Source organism: Vulpes lagopus, chromosome 4 (genome assembly GCF_018345385.1).
Source record: "Vulpes lagopus strain Blue_001 chromosome 4, ASM1834538v1, whole genome shotgun sequence".
Taxonomy (NCBI): domain Eukaryota; kingdom Metazoa; phylum Chordata; class Mammalia; order Carnivora; family Canidae; genus Vulpes; species Vulpes lagopus.
In genome coordinates this window covers 88,488,822-88,509,912 of record NC_054827.1, presented here as the reverse complement: position 1 = coordinate 88,509,912, position 21,091 = coordinate 88,488,822, and the positions used below count along the sequence as shown (strand labels likewise).

The 21,091-nt window shown below is 33.7% G+C and overlaps 1 protein-coding gene across 7 annotated transcripts in view; it reads right to left on the bottom strand.

Annotated features, from left to right (window-relative positions):
* The window catches only part of AP3B1 (adaptor related protein complex 3 subunit beta 1), a 262,968-nt gene that overhangs the window by 210,238 nt on the left and 31,639 nt on the right, over positions 1–21,091 (bottom strand). For 5 of the 7 annotated variants that reach the window (XM_041752074.1, XM_041752073.1, XM_041752075.1 and 2 more), the window contains one exon: positions 9,891–9,965. The exons of the other annotated variants lie outside the window; for them this stretch is intronic. In XM_041752074.1, coding sequence (XP_041608008.1) covers positions 9,891–9,965 — 75 coding nt within the window. The remainder of the gene's footprint in view (positions 1–9,890; positions 9,966–21,091) is intronic. 7 annotated transcript variants of the gene reach the window in all.

Below are 21,091 nucleotides of genomic sequence, written 5' to 3'. Positions count from 1 at the left end.
TATGATTTCACTCACATGTGGAATTTAAGAAACAAAACAAACCAAGAGAAAAAACAAGAAACAGATTCTTACTACAGGGGAAAAAAAAAATGATAGTTACCACAGGGGAGGTGGGTAGGGGTATGGGTTAAATAGGTGATGGAGATTAAGGAGTACACTTGTGATGAGCACAGGGTGATGTCTGGGAGTGAATTATTATACTGTACACCTGAAACTAACTAACTAACTAAATAAATAAATAAATAAATAAATAAGAGAAAAGAAGAGAAAAAACGGCCAAAATTTCCCTAAGTTTGATCAAAAGCAAAAATTTTTGGATCTAAGATACTTAACAGACCCCAAAACAAATGAACGCAAAGAAGTTCAAACCAAGACAACTGAAAAGTCAAAGATAAATAGTAAAGCAAGAAAGCAGCAAGAGAAAAAGGACAAATTACAAAAGTGTTATCAATATTCAATTAATAGGGACATTGCATAAGGAACTAAAGAGGACCTTTAAAGTATCTTTAGAGCACTGAAAGAAAAACAACATCTACATAATTCAGCATCCTACAACCAATGAAATGATCCTTTAGCAATAGAGATAAAATGGAAACACTCTCAGTTAAGAGATTTCATCACCAACAGATCTGCACCACAGTAAAAGCTAATGGTATTTTTTAAGGCAGGAAGATAATGATAGAAATTTGGATCTTAACAACACAAAGAACATTGGGATGGTAAATATCTGAATAAATGATAAATACTTTTTTCTAGGTTTTTGTCTTTAAAAAACCATGAGTATTTAAGGGTTGCAGAAGGGAAAGTAGGGGTGGGGATAGGGTAACTGAGTGATGAGCATTAAGGAGATGAGCACTGAGTGTTACACTAGTTGTTGGCCAACTGAATTTAAATTAAATAAACAAACAAACAAGTAAATAAATATCATGAGTATTTAAAACAAAAATTGCAGAGCACCTGGGTAGCTCAGTTGGTTAAGCATTTATTTGCCTTTGGGTCAGCAGGTCATGATCCCAGGGTCCTGGGATCAAGCCCCTCATCAGACTCCCTATTCAGCAGAGTCTGCTTCTCCCTCTCCCTCTGCCACTCCCCCCTGTTTGTGCTCTCTCTCTCTCTTAAATAAATAAAATCTGTTAAAAAAATTTTTTTGCATTGTCTCATGATGTCATGTTGTTTTTAATCTCACATGCATAATATCTAAAATATAAAAGATAGAAGGAATACGGATGTATACAGCTGTTAAATTTCTTTATTTTAAGTGAATAGATGCAATATTAAATAAGACTACAAAAAGAAAAAAAAAGACTACAAAAAGAATAAATACAGTCAACAGTAAAAATAATGCAAAAATAAACACAGTAAAAATAAAAACAAGAACATTTAAAATGGGATTTCCTCCAAAACAAGGGAAGGAAAGAAAAAAGAAACAAATGAAGCAAATAAAAAGAAATAGTATAACATAACAGTACACTCAAATCTGAACACATCAATAGGATATTAAGTGTTAAAAGAATAAACAATCCAATTTAAAGACACAGTTTGACAGAATGGATGGAGAAAAAATGGAGCCACATGCTGTTAGTAAGAGATGCACATTAGATACAAAGACACAGGCTGAGAGCAAATAGATGAAGAAAAGATACACCATACAAAGAGATGAGAAGGCTAGAGAGGCAGTATTAATAACAAATCAAAGAGACTTAAAAAAAAAAAAAGTATTACCAGAGATAAAGAAGGACTTATTTTAGGATAAAAGGGTCAATTTATCATGATGACATAAAAAGAGTGATGCCTGACAGGAGTACTTAACTATAATATATATATATGTTGGAGATTCAAAATCCTTCTACTAGCAATCAGTGGAACAACTAGACAAGAGGTCAGTAAAAATAATTTTAAAAATCTAACCAATATTAACCACATTTATTTAAATAACACATATCCAACAATAGCAGAATAAACATTCTCTTTAATTGAGCATGGTATGCACACCAAAATAAACTTTGATGAAACAAGTTCCTATAAAGTTTAAGAATGAAATAACATTAGGTATGTTTTAAGACTAAAATAGAATCATGTTACAAAGCAATCAAGGATAAAATCATTAAGACAACCTTTCCACCCCCAATGTCAGGAAATTAAACAATGTACTCTTAAATAATCCATGAGTCAAAAAAGAAATCATAAAGTAAATAAAAATATTTTTAACTAAACAACAAAAATGCATAACATTAAATTTGGAAAATGCAAATGAAGCAATGTTTAGAAGGAAATAGTGTTAAAAGTTTATGTTAACAAAAAGATTTGATCTTAGTTCCCAACTCAAGATATTTAAAAAAAGAACAAACCCTAAATTATGTATAAGCCTGAAATACAAAAGATAAATACAAAAGTCATTAATTATGAAAAACCCATCATAACATAGAAAACAGAAAAAAGTAAACTGATAAAATCAAAAGCTATTTTTCAAAAGGTCAATACAATTGATTAGGTTCTAAATTAATCAAGAAAAAAGATAAGAACTACCAATATCAGGAAGGAAAGAGAAAAATATCACTACAGAAGGCATAGACACTAATACTAAGGAAATATTACTAACAACCTTACTTTAATAAACTGACAACCTGAATGAAATGGATAAATTTCTTGAATGACAAATTACTAATCCAAGTCCAATAAGAAATAGAAAATCTAAAAAGCCCTGTGTTGGGGGTCCACCAAGACCATCTTCAGGCTGGATGATTGGCCAAAAGGATTTACAAGACTCCAAAAGTTGTTAAACTCAGGGTTATGGTTCATTACAGCAAAAGCATACATAGTAAAAAATTAGCAAAAGGACAAGATACATGGGTGAAGTCCAGAGGAAACCAGACACAAGCTTCCAAGAGTCCTTTCACCAGTGGAATCAGCATAAGATCTGCTTAATTCCTTGAGCAACAGTGTGTGATGACATGTACAAAATATTGCCAACCAGGAAACTTGACTGAGAAAGATTGTCCAAAGCATTTATTAGGGATCAGTCACATACATATCGTACAACTACACACACTGTCATCACTATGTATGAGATCAGTAACAGAAGCTTCAGAACAGGAAAAGAAAAAGCAGGTGTTTACAATAAATTGCATTTTTAGTATACATTATCTGGACAAACTAGTACACCACGGCTCAAGACAACAGAGACATTAAACACTTTTATCAGAGAGAATAGTCCACTAGCTCAGTCTGCCCAAGACAGACAAGGGAGAGTCATGAGAACATCTTTCTAATGAATATACAGCGTTTGAGCAACCCAAGCCTACTGAGTTAACTATTTCCCACAGAGGTCTATACTCAATAAACAACTTGAATTCATCATTTAAAACCTTCCCATAAAATAAACTCCAAGCCCAGATGATTTCATAGTAAGGATAAAATAATACCATTTAAGATAAAATAACCCTACACATACTCTACAACAAAGGAGAAACAAGTCTCAACTCATTTTATAAAGCCAGTATTAACCTGATTACCATGATATCAAAACAAAAGCCACTGCAAGGAAAAAAAAAATCCTTCAATAACATACAGATGAAAAATTCCTTAACAAAAAATTAGGAAATCAATTCTAACAGTATAAACGTTTAATACATCCTGACTATGAGGGGTTTACCCCATGAATAAAAAAGTTTAGTAAGTGAAAATCAATCCTATTCATTTACCATATTAAGAGAATAGAGGAAAATCATGATAATTTCAGTAGTTACTGAAAAAGCCCTTGAAAAAATTTCAAAACTCATTCATTATAAAAACTTCCAGGAAAGTAGGGACAGAAAGAACTCAACAGGATTACAGACAGCTGCAAAAAAAACCCTATAGCTAATATCATAATCAATGGTAAAAGGCTCAGTGCTTTCTAAACGAGAAACAAGACAAGGATAACCATTCTCATCACTTTTATTCAACATCGTAATGTACACTGTACTCAATATAATATGACAAGAAAAAAAAAGGAATAGAAAAATAAAATTATAGTTGTACATGATATTATCATTTATGTAACAAAGCTGATGAAATCTATAAAATAGCTTTCAGAACTAATAAGTGAATTTAGCAAGGACACAAGATCAATATACAAAGTCAATTCTGCATGCTAGCAATAACCAATTGGGAAATGAAATAAAAAACACAATGTTGTTTAAAATAGCACTCAAAACTCCTAAAAACTAAATGTAAAGCATGTGCAAAACTTGTATACCAAAAACTACAAGATACTGCAAAAGGAAATTACAGAAGACCACATTCACGGGCTGAAAGACTTAATATGATAAAGATAGTAATTCTTCTCAAAGTGATCTATAAATTCAATGTAAACAAAATCAATCCTAACAGGCTTTTGAAGATACTGACATGCTAATTTTAACACTTACATAAAAAGACAAAGGACCCAGATTACCCAAAATAATGTTAAAAACGGAACAAGACTGCAGTGCTTATGCTACCAGACTTCAAGACTCAAAATAAGACTATAGTAAACAAGGCAGTGTGATATGGCAAACAGATCAATGGCACAGAACAGATCAAAAATATTTCACAAGAAGTGGCAGGGTAATTCAAAGGGTGAAAAGATTTGGTTTTCTTAAAAATGGTATCAGAACAATTGAATATCTGGAAAAAGAAATTATTTTGAAATCTCAAATCTTACCTCACATCACACACAATATCTAATTTAAAATGTAGTGCACAGTAAAGAATTAATATAGTAGGCCAGAGATTGCTATCCTTAGAAAGTCTGCTTACAATGTTGGCCTGATGGCATCTGGGAACTTGAATTTCAAGGGTAATTTCCACATTTTCTAACTGAGAAAGAGGGTTTACATACAAACAATATGGTTTATGTTCAGCATTTGCTTTCTTGGGTCGCCTGGGTGGCTCAGTGGTTGAGCGTCTGCCTTTGGCTCATGGTGTGATCCTGGAGTCCCGGGATTGAGTCCCACATCGGGCTTCCAGCATGGAGCCTGCTTCTCCCTCTGCCTGTGTCTCTGCCTCTCTTTGTGTGTGTCTCTCATGAATAAGTTTAAAAAAAAATCTTTAACAAAAACAAACAAACACACATTTGCTTTCTTTCAGGGAGTCTGGAATTTTGGCACTTGCTAGACAGTTAATGCCTATATAAACAGCGCCCCCACCCCTGCCCCGAAAGACGTGGGCACTTAGTCACTAATGAGCTTTCCCAGTGGACACCACTTCATACTTTTTGTCACAATTGATGCTGGAGGAATTGACTGTCACTGGGGAAAACAGTGGGAAAGGAAACTTGGAAGTTTGTATCTAATTTCCTCTGGACTTCACCTCACATACCTCTTTCAGGGCCTAATTTTGCTATGTGTCTTTCACTGTAATAAATCATAGCTATCAGTCTGACTATATCTTGAGTCTTATGAATCCTCCCAGTGAATCACAGAACCTGTGGATCACAGACTTATGACATGGATCATAGACCTAAATACAATAGCTGAAACTATTAAACTTTTAGAACAAACCAGGAAAATCTTTGACATTAGGTTAGGCAAAGATTTCTTAAACAGGTCAGAAAAAATCAAGAAGTATAACTGAAAAAAAAAAAAAACCAGATAAAATGGACTTTATCAAAAATCAAATGTTTTTTTAAAAAGATATTAAAACAAAAAAGGCAGGCCACAGACCAAGAGAAAATAAATAAGAGTAAATAACTATCTGACAGAAGACTGGTACCAGAATTTTTACACTTTAAAAATAAGAAAAAAATTTAAAAACAAGCTAAAGATCTGAATAGTTTAGAAGAGATACAACTAACCAATAAATCATAAAAAGATGCTCAGCATCACTAAATATAAGAAAATGCAAATAAAGGCACAACGAAATAACATTATACACCTACCAAAGTGGCTAATGTTGAGTCTAATAAGATCTAGTCTAATAAGATCAAGTCAGAAACGATGTGAACCAACTGGAATTCACATACAATTGCTGGTGGGAATATAAATGGTACAACCACTCTGGAAAACTCCATACACTATTTTCTTAAAACTAAATATCCATTTCTCAGACAATGCAATTGATCCAGGTATTTAGAAAAGAAAAAAAATTAAACAAAAATTAAAATACAAGAAATTAAAATATATGACCACATATAGCATTTTATTCAAGTGCACTGTAACAAGTCAATGTAAAAATTGTGAAACATCAGATTATAGCAAAAAGGAACAAAATGTGACAACATGAAACAGCATTGATGAATCTCAAGATTCCTCAGTAAAGGAAATCAAACAAAGAGATACCATACTGTCTGGTTTAATTTATAAGAAATTCAAAAAATGACAAAACTATAGTGACAGAAAGCAGATAAGTAGTTTCTTGGAGATTCAAAGTAGATCACAGCCATATATATATAAAAGTTAAATCTACAGAACTCTTAGGAAAGACAAGTATAAATCACTGGATCCTTGGATTAAGCACCAGGATGAATTAAAAATGGATCACAGTACTATATTAAAGCTGAATCTACAGAACTCTTAGGAAAGACAAGTATAAATCTCCATCACTTTGGATTAAGCATCCATTTCTTAAGTATAATACCTAAAGTATAAGCAAACAAATAAAAAGAGATGAATTGGAGTTCATGAAAATGTAAAATGTGCTTCAAAGGACATGATCAAGAAAATGAAGATAATCCATAGAACAAAAGAAAATATATGCAAATTAGACACCAGATATGAGTCTAGTGATATATTTCATGATATATAAAGAATTCTAATAAACAACAGACAATTTTTTTTTTTTTAGATTTTATTTATTTATTCATGAGAGATACAGAGAGAGAGAGGCAGAGACACAGGCAGAGGGAGAAGCAGGCTCCATGCAGGGAGCCCGACACGGGACTGGATCCCAGGTCTCCAGGATCAGGCCCTGGGCTGAAGGTGGCACTAAACTGCTAAGCCACTCAGGCTGCCCCAGAAAGACAATTCAATTTCAAAATGTTAAAAGAATCTAAATAGACATTTTTCCAAAGAAGATGTAGAACTGGCCAATAGATGTTCAACGGTTTTTTACTAGAGAAAAGCAAATCAAAAACTGCAAAAGCAGCAATGAGACTCCACTTCATACCCTCTAGGATAGCTATAATCAAAAAGAAAGTATTTTTTTCAAAAAAGAAAAGTATCAGTGAGGATGTAGAGAAATTATAACTCACATACATTATTGATAGAAACATAAAATGATGCAGCTACTGTTGAAAAGAGTTTGGTAAGTCCTCAAAAAAACATATAGTAACCATAAAATCACTACAAGAGAAATGAACACATAGGTCCACACACAAACTTGTACAAAGTGTTTAAAGTAATATTATTCACAATAGCTAAAAAGTGAAAACAATCCAAGTGCCACTGATGAATGAATATATAAAACTCACTATATCCATACCACAGAATATTATTCAGCAATAAAGAGGAATGAGGTACTGATACACACTATAACATGGACGGACTTGGAAAACATCACACTAAGTAAAAGGAGCCAGACACAAACATCACATACTATATGGCTTCATTTATATGAAATGCCCAGAATATCCAAATCCATAGAAACAGAAAGTAGATTAATGGCTGCCTAGGGATGGGGTATAAAAGGCATGACTGCTAATGAAAGCAGGATTACTTTCTGAGGTGACAAAAATGGAAAGAAAGTAGATGGTAGTGATGCTTGTATAATTCTGTAAATACACCACATGTCATTGAACGGCACGCTTTAAAAGTTTTGGCATATTAACTATATTTCAATAATCTTTTTTTTTTTAATTCATGAGAAATAGAGAGAGGCAGAGACATAGGCAGAGGGAAAAGCAGGCTCCCAAGGGGAAACTGATGTGGGACTCAAACCCGGGACTCCAGGGTCATGTCCCAACCCAAAGGCAGATGCTTAACCACTGAGCTACTCAGGCATCCTTCAATAATCTTTCAAAAAGATGACTGACTAAAAATAACCATTTATTTTTAGGCGGTTTTAGCATTTTTAGAAGTAAAATGCATGATAACATGGGAAAGATAGGAGGAAGAAATGGAAATTTATTGTCCTAAGGTTTTCAAAGTATATGTAAAGTGTTATTATGTTCCTTGAAAGCAGTGATATTGTAAATCCTAGCGGTAGACTGTTGTAAGATAAAAATATACACTGTACACCTACTAAATGTCAGAGATACAGCTTTAACAGCAATATTAATACTTGATTATAAGTGAAAAACTTCCTTATATCCTTAATTTCTGCTTCTTATACTCCATCTATCGCCTCCTAAAACATCTGCCCTGATGTCACTAAGTCCTTGAAAATATTCTTCAATGGAGAGTGCTCTTTCTGTCAAACTTTCCAGACCCAAAAACAGAGCCAAGCACATTCGTCACAGTGGATGTTCACAGTTGTTAGCAATGGGCAAAGAGGAAGCATGTGTACTGACATTTTCATTCTCATACATATATCACTACTTCCTACTGAGTAAACATATCCTCCAGACAATCACTACCATACCAGTTGACAGTAAGATGCATGAGAGACATGATCATTCAATCCTCTTCCTAACTGCCTTTTATTCTTTTAAAAACAAGCCATTTGCTCAAATCAATCTCTTATCCCCTTCACTGAACTCTTCATCCTACTCATCTTATTCAATGGTTTCTACACAGGCTCTTATTTTTTCTTTCGCACTCTATCAAAAGCCATTCGTCCATTTGACCCAACATTACCCTGGCCTCAAAGTTCTTTGATTTTCTGTTTCAAACACCATTGAGAAATGCACACAGAGAAAAGTAATCAAAGGCTCATGACACATCCTGCTTTTGCCCACCTCCTGCTGTACAGAGGCAAGGTATACCAAAACTAAAATGTTTCAAAAAGAACACTACGTTTGGAGAGATAATACTTGGGTTCAAACACTGGCCTAATACTGCATGAACTTAGGTCTGTTTCACTGGACATGTGCTATCTCAAAATTAAACACCTAGAGCAGAATTTAAAGTACACAGGCTTCTAAGAATATGATCATCATTCACCCAGGTGAATTAATCTCAATTTACTTTTCACATTTTCCATCCAAAAATCCAAATACTGTTTATTCATTTAAGATTATGGATATCCTTAAGTGGGAGGCCCCTGGTGCCCCTCCATCCCCGTGAGGGGGTGGGGCGCAGGCCACCAGCCTTGCGGGGCCGCCGGTGAAATACCACTACTCTTATCGTATTTTTCACTGACCTGGTGGGGGAGGGGGGCAAGCCCTGAGGGTCTCTCACTTCTGGCGGGGGGTGACCCTGTCAAATGGTAACGCAGGTGTCCTAAGGCGAGCTCAGGGAGGACAAAAACCTCCCCTGCAGCAGAAGGGCAAAAGCTCGCTTGATCTTGATTTTCAGTACGAATACAGACTGTGAACGGGGCCTCATGATCCTTCTGACCTTTTGGGTTTTAAGCAGGCGGTGTCAGAAAAGTTAAAAAAAAAAAAAAAAAGATTATGGATATCTTAACTATAACAAAAAATAATCTAGTGATACTTATGGATCTTGTTGCATTTCAAAGTAACTGAAAAATACATGATTCTTTTACAACAAAAGGAATCATGAAAAAAATGAATCAAAATAGTATCCCAAGGGCACCTGGGTGGCTCAGCCAGTTGAGTGGTTAAGTGTCAGACCCTTGGTTTTAGCTGGGGTCATAATCCCGGGATTGCTCACAGTGTCTGCTTGAGATTCTTTCCCCTCCTCCCTCTCTCTCCCTCCCGCTCTGCTCTTCCCTTGCCACACCCCCAACTTCACTCAGCACATACGTGCACACTGGCACACTCTCTGTAAAATAAATAAATCAATAAAATCTTAAAAAAAAAAAAAAGGTACCTCAATATTTTTACTGGCCACATTCTTCACAACAGCAGGAAACAGTTCAGATGCATTTTTCCCTTTTGCAATCATCTGAAGAATAAAAGTGGAGTATTAGAGCTAAAATCTTTTTAAAATTAGTATTCTGAAAAAAAAACAAATTCTACATACATTAAATATTTAGAAAACTGAATCAGCAAATAAGCTATGAAGTTAACAAGCTGAAATCCTTTTTTTTTTTTAAGAGTTTATTTATTTCTTCATTGGGGGGGGGGGGGCACAGAGACCTAGGCAGAGGGAGAAGCAGTCTCCATGCAGGGAACCTGATGCAGGACTCAGACACTCAACCACTGAGCCACCCAGGCGTCCCAACAAGCTGAAATCTTTTTGAGTTATCTTACTTATTACTCATCTCAACTATCTGCATCAAAGAACAAATAATGATTTGTGTATTAATATACAAATATATAGACACATTAAAGAAGAAATATACAGTAATTTAAGACATAAGATATTTATTTACAATAGTTTTCATTTATAGCTAATGAGACTATAAATACTTTTAAATATTTACATTGTTCTTTATTTTCCGGATTCTTAAAATTATACTGCATTTGCAATGGGGATGGCCAGGGGTGTGTGAAATCAATGTTATTTGGAACAAACTATTTCTCCCCTGGCCTTCTCATCATGGGTTTCCCTACTTCTCCAACTATTACTCTTCAAAGTTCCTTTCACCAAGTCCTCTTCTCTGCCCACTAAAGTTCTGTGCACCACCATCTTTTCAAGCTATACTACTCTACAATCTCTGAAACTTCTAACATTTCATTCACCTTCATGACTTAACTCTCACCAGTATGGGGATCAACTCTCCAAACTCTAGCCTTAACTCTCAGCCCTAATTCCACTTCTGTAACCTGACATTATTAGATGTCTCTCTCATTTCAAACTTGCTGTCTAAAACCACTTATTTTCCATAATAAAATGGCATTCATGCTACAACTTCCTATTTCCACCAGTTTTCCCAGATACCAGAAACCAACAGAATTACTCAAATCTATAAAATATCTAAGTCCCATTGTAATTTATTTGTACAATCACATTAATTCTCACTGTTACTATCCTAAAATAGGTCACTATCACCTCACAAAGGACTTTTCCAATGGGCTCTGATTCCTGTCCATATTGTACATCACTGACAGTTTCATAAGCTTAAAACACTACCATGTACACTGTCAGCCTCTATCAAAGATTTCAAAAGCCCCTGACTGCCTAAGAATCCAAACTATTTCACTTAATATTAAATGCCCTTACAATTTGCAACATCTCTTTTAAGCACATCAATCATTATTGTTTTACACCATGTAATTATCAAAGTAAATTGACCTACTACTACCAGAACATTCTATAGTCCCTCTATGCCTATACTCATATCACACTACCAAATTAATTCTTTTTACTTTACACATTCTCTCAAACTTTAATCATTATCCCTTCCTAGAACCATCTTCTAATATCTAGCCTACTATGTCATCCAATTCTAATTTCCTCTAGAATTTTTTAATTCACACTTTTCATCTGGAATTTTCTATGTGCTATGTTTCATTTCTATTTATTTTAAGTGGTCTCCCTATACCCCCATTTCCTTTACTCTTATTACCAGAATATATCTTCAGGTCTATTAGTAGTCAAGACTTTGGTAGCTACAAAATAAAGTTTAAACTATAGGATAACTTTCTGAAAAGCGGTTCTTTATGAATTACACATTAAATCTAAGAAACTAGTTAAAAAATAGACTATTAGTTTTAAAAATGTATAACAAATGTTTTACAATATATAAGTGATATTTTAAGCATTATAATCCCAGTTAACAATTTCTCAATAAGACCTTTCTACAGGGGCACCTGGGTGGCTCAGTAGTTGAGCCTATACTTTAGACTCATGTCATGATCCCAGGGTCCTGGAATCGAATCCCACATCAGAATCCCCGTGGGGAGCCTGCTCTCCTTCTGCTATGTCTCTGCCTCTCTCTCTCTCATGAATAAAGAAAATCTTTAAAAAAAAAAAAAAGACCTCTCTATAGGATAGCTTTAATAATACTCTAATACAAGCTAGTCTTTTTATATTCTATTTCCTTACATGTCGTATTATGATTTGAGTATTTTGGGTTTTTTTTTTTTAAAGATTTTATTTATTTATTTGAGAGAGAAAGCAAGTGAGCAAGAGAGAGCACGAGCAGGGAGCAGGGGAGTGGCAGAGGGAAAGGGAGAAGCAGATTCCCTATGGGGCAGGAAGCCCCACACAGGGCTCAATCCCAGGACCCTGAGATCATGACTTGAGCTGAAAGATGCTTAACTGACTGAGCCACCTAGGCACCCTGATTTGAATATTCTATAAACCTGCTGAGTAGTACAGAAGTTCACAAAATACTGCATCTAAAACATCTTTGTATGATTTTACACCTGCCTCAATTTCCTCATTTGTAAAATAAGAAGACAGGGATCAAATGTTCTCTAGGGTTCACTGTTTCAGTTATTCAATAACAACCTGAAGTTAGCGATCTTGTCCTACTATATACAATTCCAAGGATTCCCCAGCTGTTCTACAGAACACCATATATAAAGATGCTAACAGATGAGGGAAGAAAAAATCCTTGAGTCAAATTCATTTAACAAATATTTGCTGAGAGAACACTACATGCCAGGGACTATTGTAGGCCTTGATGATACAACTGTAAACAGTATACACTTGCCCATTAAAGATTAAGATTAACTACTAATGAAAGCGAGGGACAAAAACAAAGATAATACGTGAGATGGTAAAAGAGAGTACTATGAGAAACAAAAGGACTATATGAAAAATGAAAGTGCTAAGGTGGGGGGTGAGAGCTGCTTTTTAATGTTTAGTGTTTTTCTAGTATAAATTTCCCATCCTTATATTTTTAATTTATCTATGTCTTTATAATAAAAGTGGGTTTCTCCTTGGGGCGCTTGGGTAGCTCAGTCAGTTAAGTGACTGCCTTCAGCTTGGGTCAGGATCCCAGGGTACTGAGATCAAGCCCTGAATCGAGTTCCCTAATCAGCATCAGGCTCCTTGATCAGCAGGGAGTCTGCTTCTCCTTCTGTCCCTCCCCACAACTCAGGTTCTCTCTTGCTATCTCTCTCTCTCAACTAAATAAATGAGTAATCTCTAAAAAAAATAAATAAAAGCTGGTTTCTCCTAGAGAACATAGAGTTGCATCTTGATATTTTCAACTGATCTAACAATCTATTTTAGTTGGTAATTTTAGATCACTCACATTTAATGTAATTTTGATGTGGTTTGATTCATGTCTACAGTTTTACTACCTGTTTTCTGTTTACTGCCTGTGTTTTTGCCTGACCCCTGTCATTCCCATTATTTGGGAGCATTTAAGTATTTACTATTTTAATTTTTAAATTGATTTTTTTTGCCTGCATATTCTTGTAAAACTTCTAGTGGTTCTTCCCCTAGGGATTATTTAGATAGATAGAGAAGTCTATCTTTCACAGTCTACTTTGAGTTAATACTGAATCAGGACAAATAAAATGTAGAAACCTTACCAGATAGGCCCTTTCAATCCTACCTTCCTGCTAGCCTTTATATTATAGCTACCATATATATTTTATCAATAGCCATTAAAAACCTCTCAGTATAATGTAAGAAGAATAAAATTAGTCCTTTATGCTTACCAAATATGGTGGACCCTGGGACAATGCAGGGGTTAGGGGGCACCAACCTCCTGCCAATTTGAATATCCATGTGTATGTAACTTTTGACTCCTCGCCTCATATTAATAGCCTACTGTTGACTGGAAGCCTACTGATAATATAAACAGTCTATTAACACATATTTTGCATGTTATATGTGTTATATACTGTATTCTTACAATATAGCTAGAAAAAAGAAAATCATAAGGAAAAGGAAATACACTCACAGTACTATACTATAAAAATAATACGTATAAGTGGACCCATGCAATTCAAACCTGTATTGTTCAAATATCACCTCTTTTTCCTTTCAGTACTTAAAAGATGCTCCAGAGGCACCTAGGAAGCTCAGTCAATTGAGCATCTGACTCTTCATTTCAGTTCAGGTCATGATCTCAGACTTGTGAGATCAAGCCCAGTGTCAAGCTCCATGCTGAGAATGGAGCCTCAGCATGGAGCCTGCTTAAGATTCTCTCCCTCTCCCTTTGCCCCTCCCCTGCTTGTGCACATAAATAAACAAACAAATAATTAAATAAATAAATGTTCCACTGTCTTCTGGCTGCCACAGTTTCTGATGAGAAATACAGAGTTACTTAAATCATTGGTCCTTGTATGTATCATTTTTTCCCCCAAGTACATCCAAGATTACTTTTTATTTTTGGTTTTATACAGTTCAATTGCTTTGCGATTAGGCATGGTTTTCTTTGAGTTTATTATGACTGGGATATTCTGAACTTTTCAACCCTAAGTTTAAGTCATTCATTAATTTGGGTAGTTACCAACCATTATTTCTTCAAGTATTTTCACTGCCCCAATCTCTTTCTCTTCTTTTAAACATGTATTAGGTCTTTAGGTATTATCCAACAAAACCCTGAGGCTGTATTCGTTTCTTTTCCTTTTAATCTACTCTGCAAATTGACTAATTTCTAATGATCTGTCTTCAACTTCTGGTTCTTTCTTCTGTTATATTCATTTTGCTACTGAATTAATCCAGGACATTTTTTATTTCAGATACGATAAAAAAAACATACCAGATTATTTCAGATATGACAGAAATTCCAAAGTATTTCTATGTGATGTAGTTCAAGTCATATACTCTGGAAAAAAATTACACATTTCTTTCTACTGGGGAGTAAGTGCATATAGAAGACCCCCTTCCCTGGCATAACTTATCATCTAACCATAAATGGCCCTAATATTACCTACTACTTAAGTATAAAACGAGAAAAATGTCCAAATACTTTACCTATTTTGAGTCGGGCTGCTTTTTAGACATTGAATTGTATGAGTTCTTTACATACACTAGGTATTAATTCCTATATGATGAAGGGATGGTTTCTTATAGATTTCAAAATATTTTTTCCCATTCTGTGGGTTACCTCATCACACTGCTGATGTCATATGATACACAAAGATTTTAATTTTGATACAGCTCAAATTACCCATTTTTTTTATTTTGTTGCTCACGTTTTAGTGAAACCTTTGACGAATCTAATGTCTTTAAGTTTTAGTCCTGTGTTTCCTCTATAAGTTTTAACTCTTACATGTAGGTCTTTGATTCATTTTGCCTTATTTTATATATAGCATGAGGGAGAGGTCCAAATTCATTTTCTTCCAGGTAGATATCTAGATTCCCAACACCATTCGTTGAGGACTATTCTTTTACTATTGAATGGTCACTCTCCCTTGTCAAAAATCATTTGATCATATACATAAGGTATTACTTCTGCATGCTCTACTGGGTACATATGTCTGTCTCTGTGACACTACCACACTGTTTTGATTACTGTAGCTTTGAATTAAGTCTTCAAATCAGGAAGTACGAGACTTATAAATAAATTTGTTCAAGAATGTTTGGGCTATTCAGAGTCAATATGAATTTTAGGATAGATTTTTCTGTTTTTGCAAATCACATCACTGGGAGTTTGATGGGAATTACACTGATTATGTAAATCACTTTGATACTGACATCTTAAAAATATCAAGTCTTCCACAAAGAGAGGATGTCTTTCCATTTGTGTCTTTTCTTTCAGCAATATTTTGCAGTTTTCAAGGTATGAGTCTTTTGCCCCTTGGTTAAGTTTATTCCTAGGTATTTTATTCTTTTTTGAAGCTATTGTAAATGGGACAATTTTCTTAATTTCCTTCTCAGATTATCATTGTTTGTGCTGGACGCAACTAATTGCTATGTGTTGTTTTCTTATACTGCACCTTGGCTGAATTGTTTACTACTTTTAAAAGTTTTTGGTAAAATATTTAGTTTTCTAAATATGAAATCATTTTGTCTGTGAACAAAGATAATTTTAGCTCTTCCTTTGCAATTTGGATGCCTTTTGTTTCTTTTTCTTGCCTAACTACTATAACTAAAACTTCCAATACTATATTGAACAGAAGAGACAAAAACAAGCATCCCTGTCTGTTTCTTTATTGAAGGCATTCAGTCTTTCACCACTGACTATGATGCCATCTGTGGGTTTTTCATATACAGCCTGTAGTATGTTGGGTCAGTTTCCTTCTAGTCCTAGTTTATTGAATGTTTACAATCATGAAAGAGTACTGAATTGTGCCAAATTCTTTTTCTCTATCAATTGAGATGATCATGTGGGATTTTTTCACCTCTTCGTTCTGTTACTGTGGTGTATAACAATGACTGACTTTCATGTTGTTCTTGTTCTTCTATAAGTAATGAATAATCCAGATCCAAAAATCCATATTAATTTTGAAGTCAGGAAGAAAAGAGAAATTGTGCTTCTCTAAATTTAACTGTCCTCATTTTTTCAGTTATAAAGATGGTTTATTTTTAAAAGTTCAATATTTTCAATTTATAAATACTGGCTAATTTAAAAGGAAAGAAGGAAAGATAGAAGGGAGGGGCAAGAGAGAAGGGGGGAAAGAGGAAATGGGAAGGGAAGGGAAGAAAAAGAAGGGAAAGGAAGGGGAGAGAAGCAAAGAGATAGATCTTGCAGAGTTTCAGACCCAAATGCAACTCTTAAAAATCAGCAATCAAGAATAAATGAAGAAATGGAAAAAGAATTGATCTTTGATTTATATCCCAGAGAGGAACAGTGGAGCAAATCAGAGAAAATTCACTAAGGTGCTCTATCACTACTAAAAATACATGCCTGCTTATGGAACTGGTTTTGATGAATATCCACATGGCAGAAAAATCCTCAACCTTTAAGCAATTTCCAACCAAAAACAACAAAAAGATGCCAGCATCAGCCACAAGATGAATCCTTTTAAAGTATGTACACAAATGAAACATTCTTGTTGAAGGAGGGAAGGAAGAGAGGAATGAGCAATGCCTAGGTTTAGCCGAAAATGTCTATTATACATTAACTGGAGACAGTAAGAATTATACATTATTAGTTTCTTCTTCTTATATGAACTTTCTCATTTAACCAACAATAATGTACTACTGGCATTTGGTTTAAGATCTTTTAAAAACTATTTACAATAATACTTGGAAATTTGAAACTACTTTTAATGTTCTTAGGGTAAACAATATTCAACCAAATACCTTGTAATATGTATGACTATGAAATAAGATATAGCAATAACTCTAAGAATTTTAAGACTCTCATCAAAGAAAGGTTCAGGTTTGCTAAAAGCCAAGTAAATTACCTGAGAAAGACCTTCAACATCTAATACTTGCTAAAAGAAAATACATCAAAGATTCAAAACACCAAAGATTTAAATACAAATATTCCATTCCTCCAAACTCCAAGTAGTCAACTCCTCAGAATTTTAGCTAAAAATACTGAATACTAAAAACCAGTATTTTAACTAAATGCTCCTTAGTCCACATTTCACACCCCTTGATAAAATATGGATATGTGCTATCAACATTAGACATGTATTTTTCAGAAATATTAAGAGAAATAATATGTGAGTGCTTCAACTTGAGTCCCTGTGTAATAAGTGACCACAGATTTTGAAGTAGGTAGCTTTTCTTCTCTAAGGATTCTATAGCATAGATGAGACTTTATTCAATATATGAAACACTGGGGAAAAAAAAAAAAATATATATATATATATGAAACACTGGAAACATTACCCCATGAATCTAAGTCTCAGATATCACCAAAGATAATAAAATAAACTAACACTATTATTATGGCTTTTCACAGGTAGATGTTGCTGAAAAGATTCTCTACTGAATCATAGGACTGGACTACCAACTATGATAGTCAGATGTGCATTGCCAGTACTTTGATATATAACAGAAAATAAAAAATAATGTGGTAAAATACCCAACATTCTAACTTCTGGCAGATTAAATTCAGAAATCTTTAAATGTTTTTAACTATGAAAAAAAGACCCAAAAACTACTCTGCAACTGTACAAAGTGATAAAACCTCATTTTCAGGGCTCATGAAAAATAAAGGGAAATTTCAATTTAAAAATTACATTAAGAAAACACAAGAAACTTTGAAACCAATGTAAAATTCTGACTGACCTCCAGCAAACTACTTCTAGCCAGAAGGCATTGTCAAATGACACACACACACACATACATGAACAGAAAAATTTTTTAATGATTTTAAAAGCTTCCACAGAGAAATATGGTACTACCTAGAAATCAAATTAAAAACTGAACAAAAGGAAAAGTGAACAAATGATTGCTATAACAGCTCACTGAAAAAAATTCAAGTAAAATAACTATTAGTTACTTAATAAAAGGTAGAACAAGCAAATAATTGTTCTTTGAAAACTGAAATGTATCACTCAATAAATAGCATTCAAAACAAAATATTTAGAAAAAGTATTACCAAAATAATACACTGTTGAGAGAAATTATAGATGACCTAAACAAGTGAAGAAATAGAATCATGATCATGGGTCATAAGGCGAATACTGTTAAAATGCTAATTCTCCCAAAACTGATCTATGGAGTTAATCCAATTCCAGCATAGAGCACAATAGGCTAGTTTTCCATATAAAAAAAAAATGGGTTAAAAATATTTGAAAATAAAATCTAAATCTTTCATACCTTCCCAACGATATAATTATCCAGAAAATCCAGGCATAGGGAAACGAAAAACTATTAGAGCTAAGAAGAAAGTTCAATTAGGATGCCAAATGCAGAACACAGAAAAGACATTTGTTTTCCTATATACCAGTAACAATTAATGTTAACAATATAATTAATGAAGGGGACCATTCATAATGGTCACCAAGATTTAAAAATACACAGAAATGAATCTAACAAGGAATACACAAGCTCTCTAAGATAAAAACCACAAAATATAAGTATAATGCTATTGAAAGGGAAAGAAGGATGAAAACAAGGGAATATATTAATTCCATATTATCCTACTTAAAGTTCAAAAACAATTTTTAACAAAATTTGTGAATTTGGTTCTAAAATGTATCTAGAAGATGAAACTTTTTGTGCCCCAATATTATTTAAAATTTACATTCGTATTAATATCACTTGTATAATGAAGAATAATTTTTCCAGATTTATTGAAATATGATTAATATATAACATTGTGTACATTTAAAGTGAGGTATTAACCTCAAGTCTCTTAGAATAACTATCACCAAGAAGACAAGAGATGATAAGTGTTGGTAATGATATAGAGAAAAGAGAATCCTTTCTACTGTTGGTGGCAATGTAAATTGGTATAGCCACTATGGAAAACAGTATGAAGTTTGCTCAAAAAATTAACACATAACTATCATGAGATTCAGCAATCCCTTTTCTGGGTATATATCCAAAGGAAATAAAATCACTATCCCAAAGAGATATCTGTGCTCCCATGTTCACTGCAGCATTATTGACAGTAGCCAAGATATGGAAACAACCCAAGAATCTGTCAACTGATGAATGGATAAAGGTGATACAAATATATAGATATAATGGAATATTATTCGGCCAAGAGAAAGAAGGAATCCTGCCATTTTTGACAAAATGGGTAGATCTTGAGGGCATTATACAAAGTGAAAGAATAATTTTTAATTACTGGTCATTTTCCTGTAGTTAGAAAAACAAATTTGAAAGTTACCTTTATACAAACTTCCTAATAAGAGGCAATCTATAAGTACTAGGCATATATGGCTATATTTATATTTTTTATATTTATATTTCTTTATGATAATTTATACCTACATTACATTTATGATAGTCCAGGTTATGAGAATATCCATTTTTATTTATCACTTTGAAAGAGGAATTTAAAAAACTACCAAATGCTGCATTTTCAGATTTCAGAATTTCCACAGTATCTTCAGATTTAGTGAAATAATTTATCTAAATGGAATGTAAAGCCAAAATTTAATGAAATTAAGAACAGTGTTTGCTTTACATTGCAGTGCACAATTGTAACCTGCAGGAAAGCAAGCTAAAACCATGCAAAGCAATCCTGATAATCAATTAGGAATCTTGCAATCAATCTGTGACTTTTAAAAATTTTGTAAGAATATTAAAATTCTGTCAGTTATAAATGTATACAAAACTGAAAAATAGTAAAACTAAATTTACTTATAGTACACTATGATTTAGAACATTAGAAACATTGAAAATGAACTTAGCAAGAGTAGTCTAAATAGGCTTGCCTATTCTCACCATATAAGATTCAGAACAATCATCTTTTCTGTATCTTAAAAATTACCAAACTCCTGCCCAAGTTTATATCACCTTCCAACATTTAATCTTTGGTATTTTCAATATTGTAAATTATCCCCCAGAGTTCCTTTAATGTAAAGTTTTGTTGGCACCATTCTTCCTCTGGCATATCTCTCAATCTTTTCATCACAATCATCTTCCTTATTTATTTTGAAAAGCTCACCTTTACTACATTTTCCAGCTACATATATAGTCTCTCGAAAAATGGTCATGACACCATTTCTCCATTTCTCTATAATTCCATTTACATTCCACCTGATTTTCACTTTAAGTGTTACCACTTTTTATTTCTTTGCTGTATTTTCATCATTGTTGACCAAATCTTTCTTTCATTTTCTATTTCTGTAAAATGTCATGTAGGTTTCTCACTGGGAAGCAAGGAGGGAACACAACTACATGCTTTTCTGTCTGTACATAAACCAAATAATGTACATAGTGACCAATCAATAAAAGACTTTGAAGAAGCGACATCACTGGTCACTGACCATGAGGCATATTTGTTATCCATACAGTGAGTTGTGAACTCAAGAGTTAGTGGTGAAGTTTGTGCATTATGCAATTACTATCTTAATATGCCCTGGCAACTGATATTTGAACCATGTTGTTACAGGATTGGTGTTATTTGTGTTAACTGAAATCTGTATTATCAAAGCAAGAACTACCTGTCCATAAATGTAATTATACAGCTTACCATTAACAACTGAAAAACTTACAAAGAATCTTGAACATATCACCTACAAATGACATAAACCGAATGTAAGAATCAACAACCCACCGGTGTTCTACAGGTAGTTAGTTAGTGCTCAACTTTTATAAATCTTATTTTCATAACAAGTCAACGTTTAACAGAACATATTGAT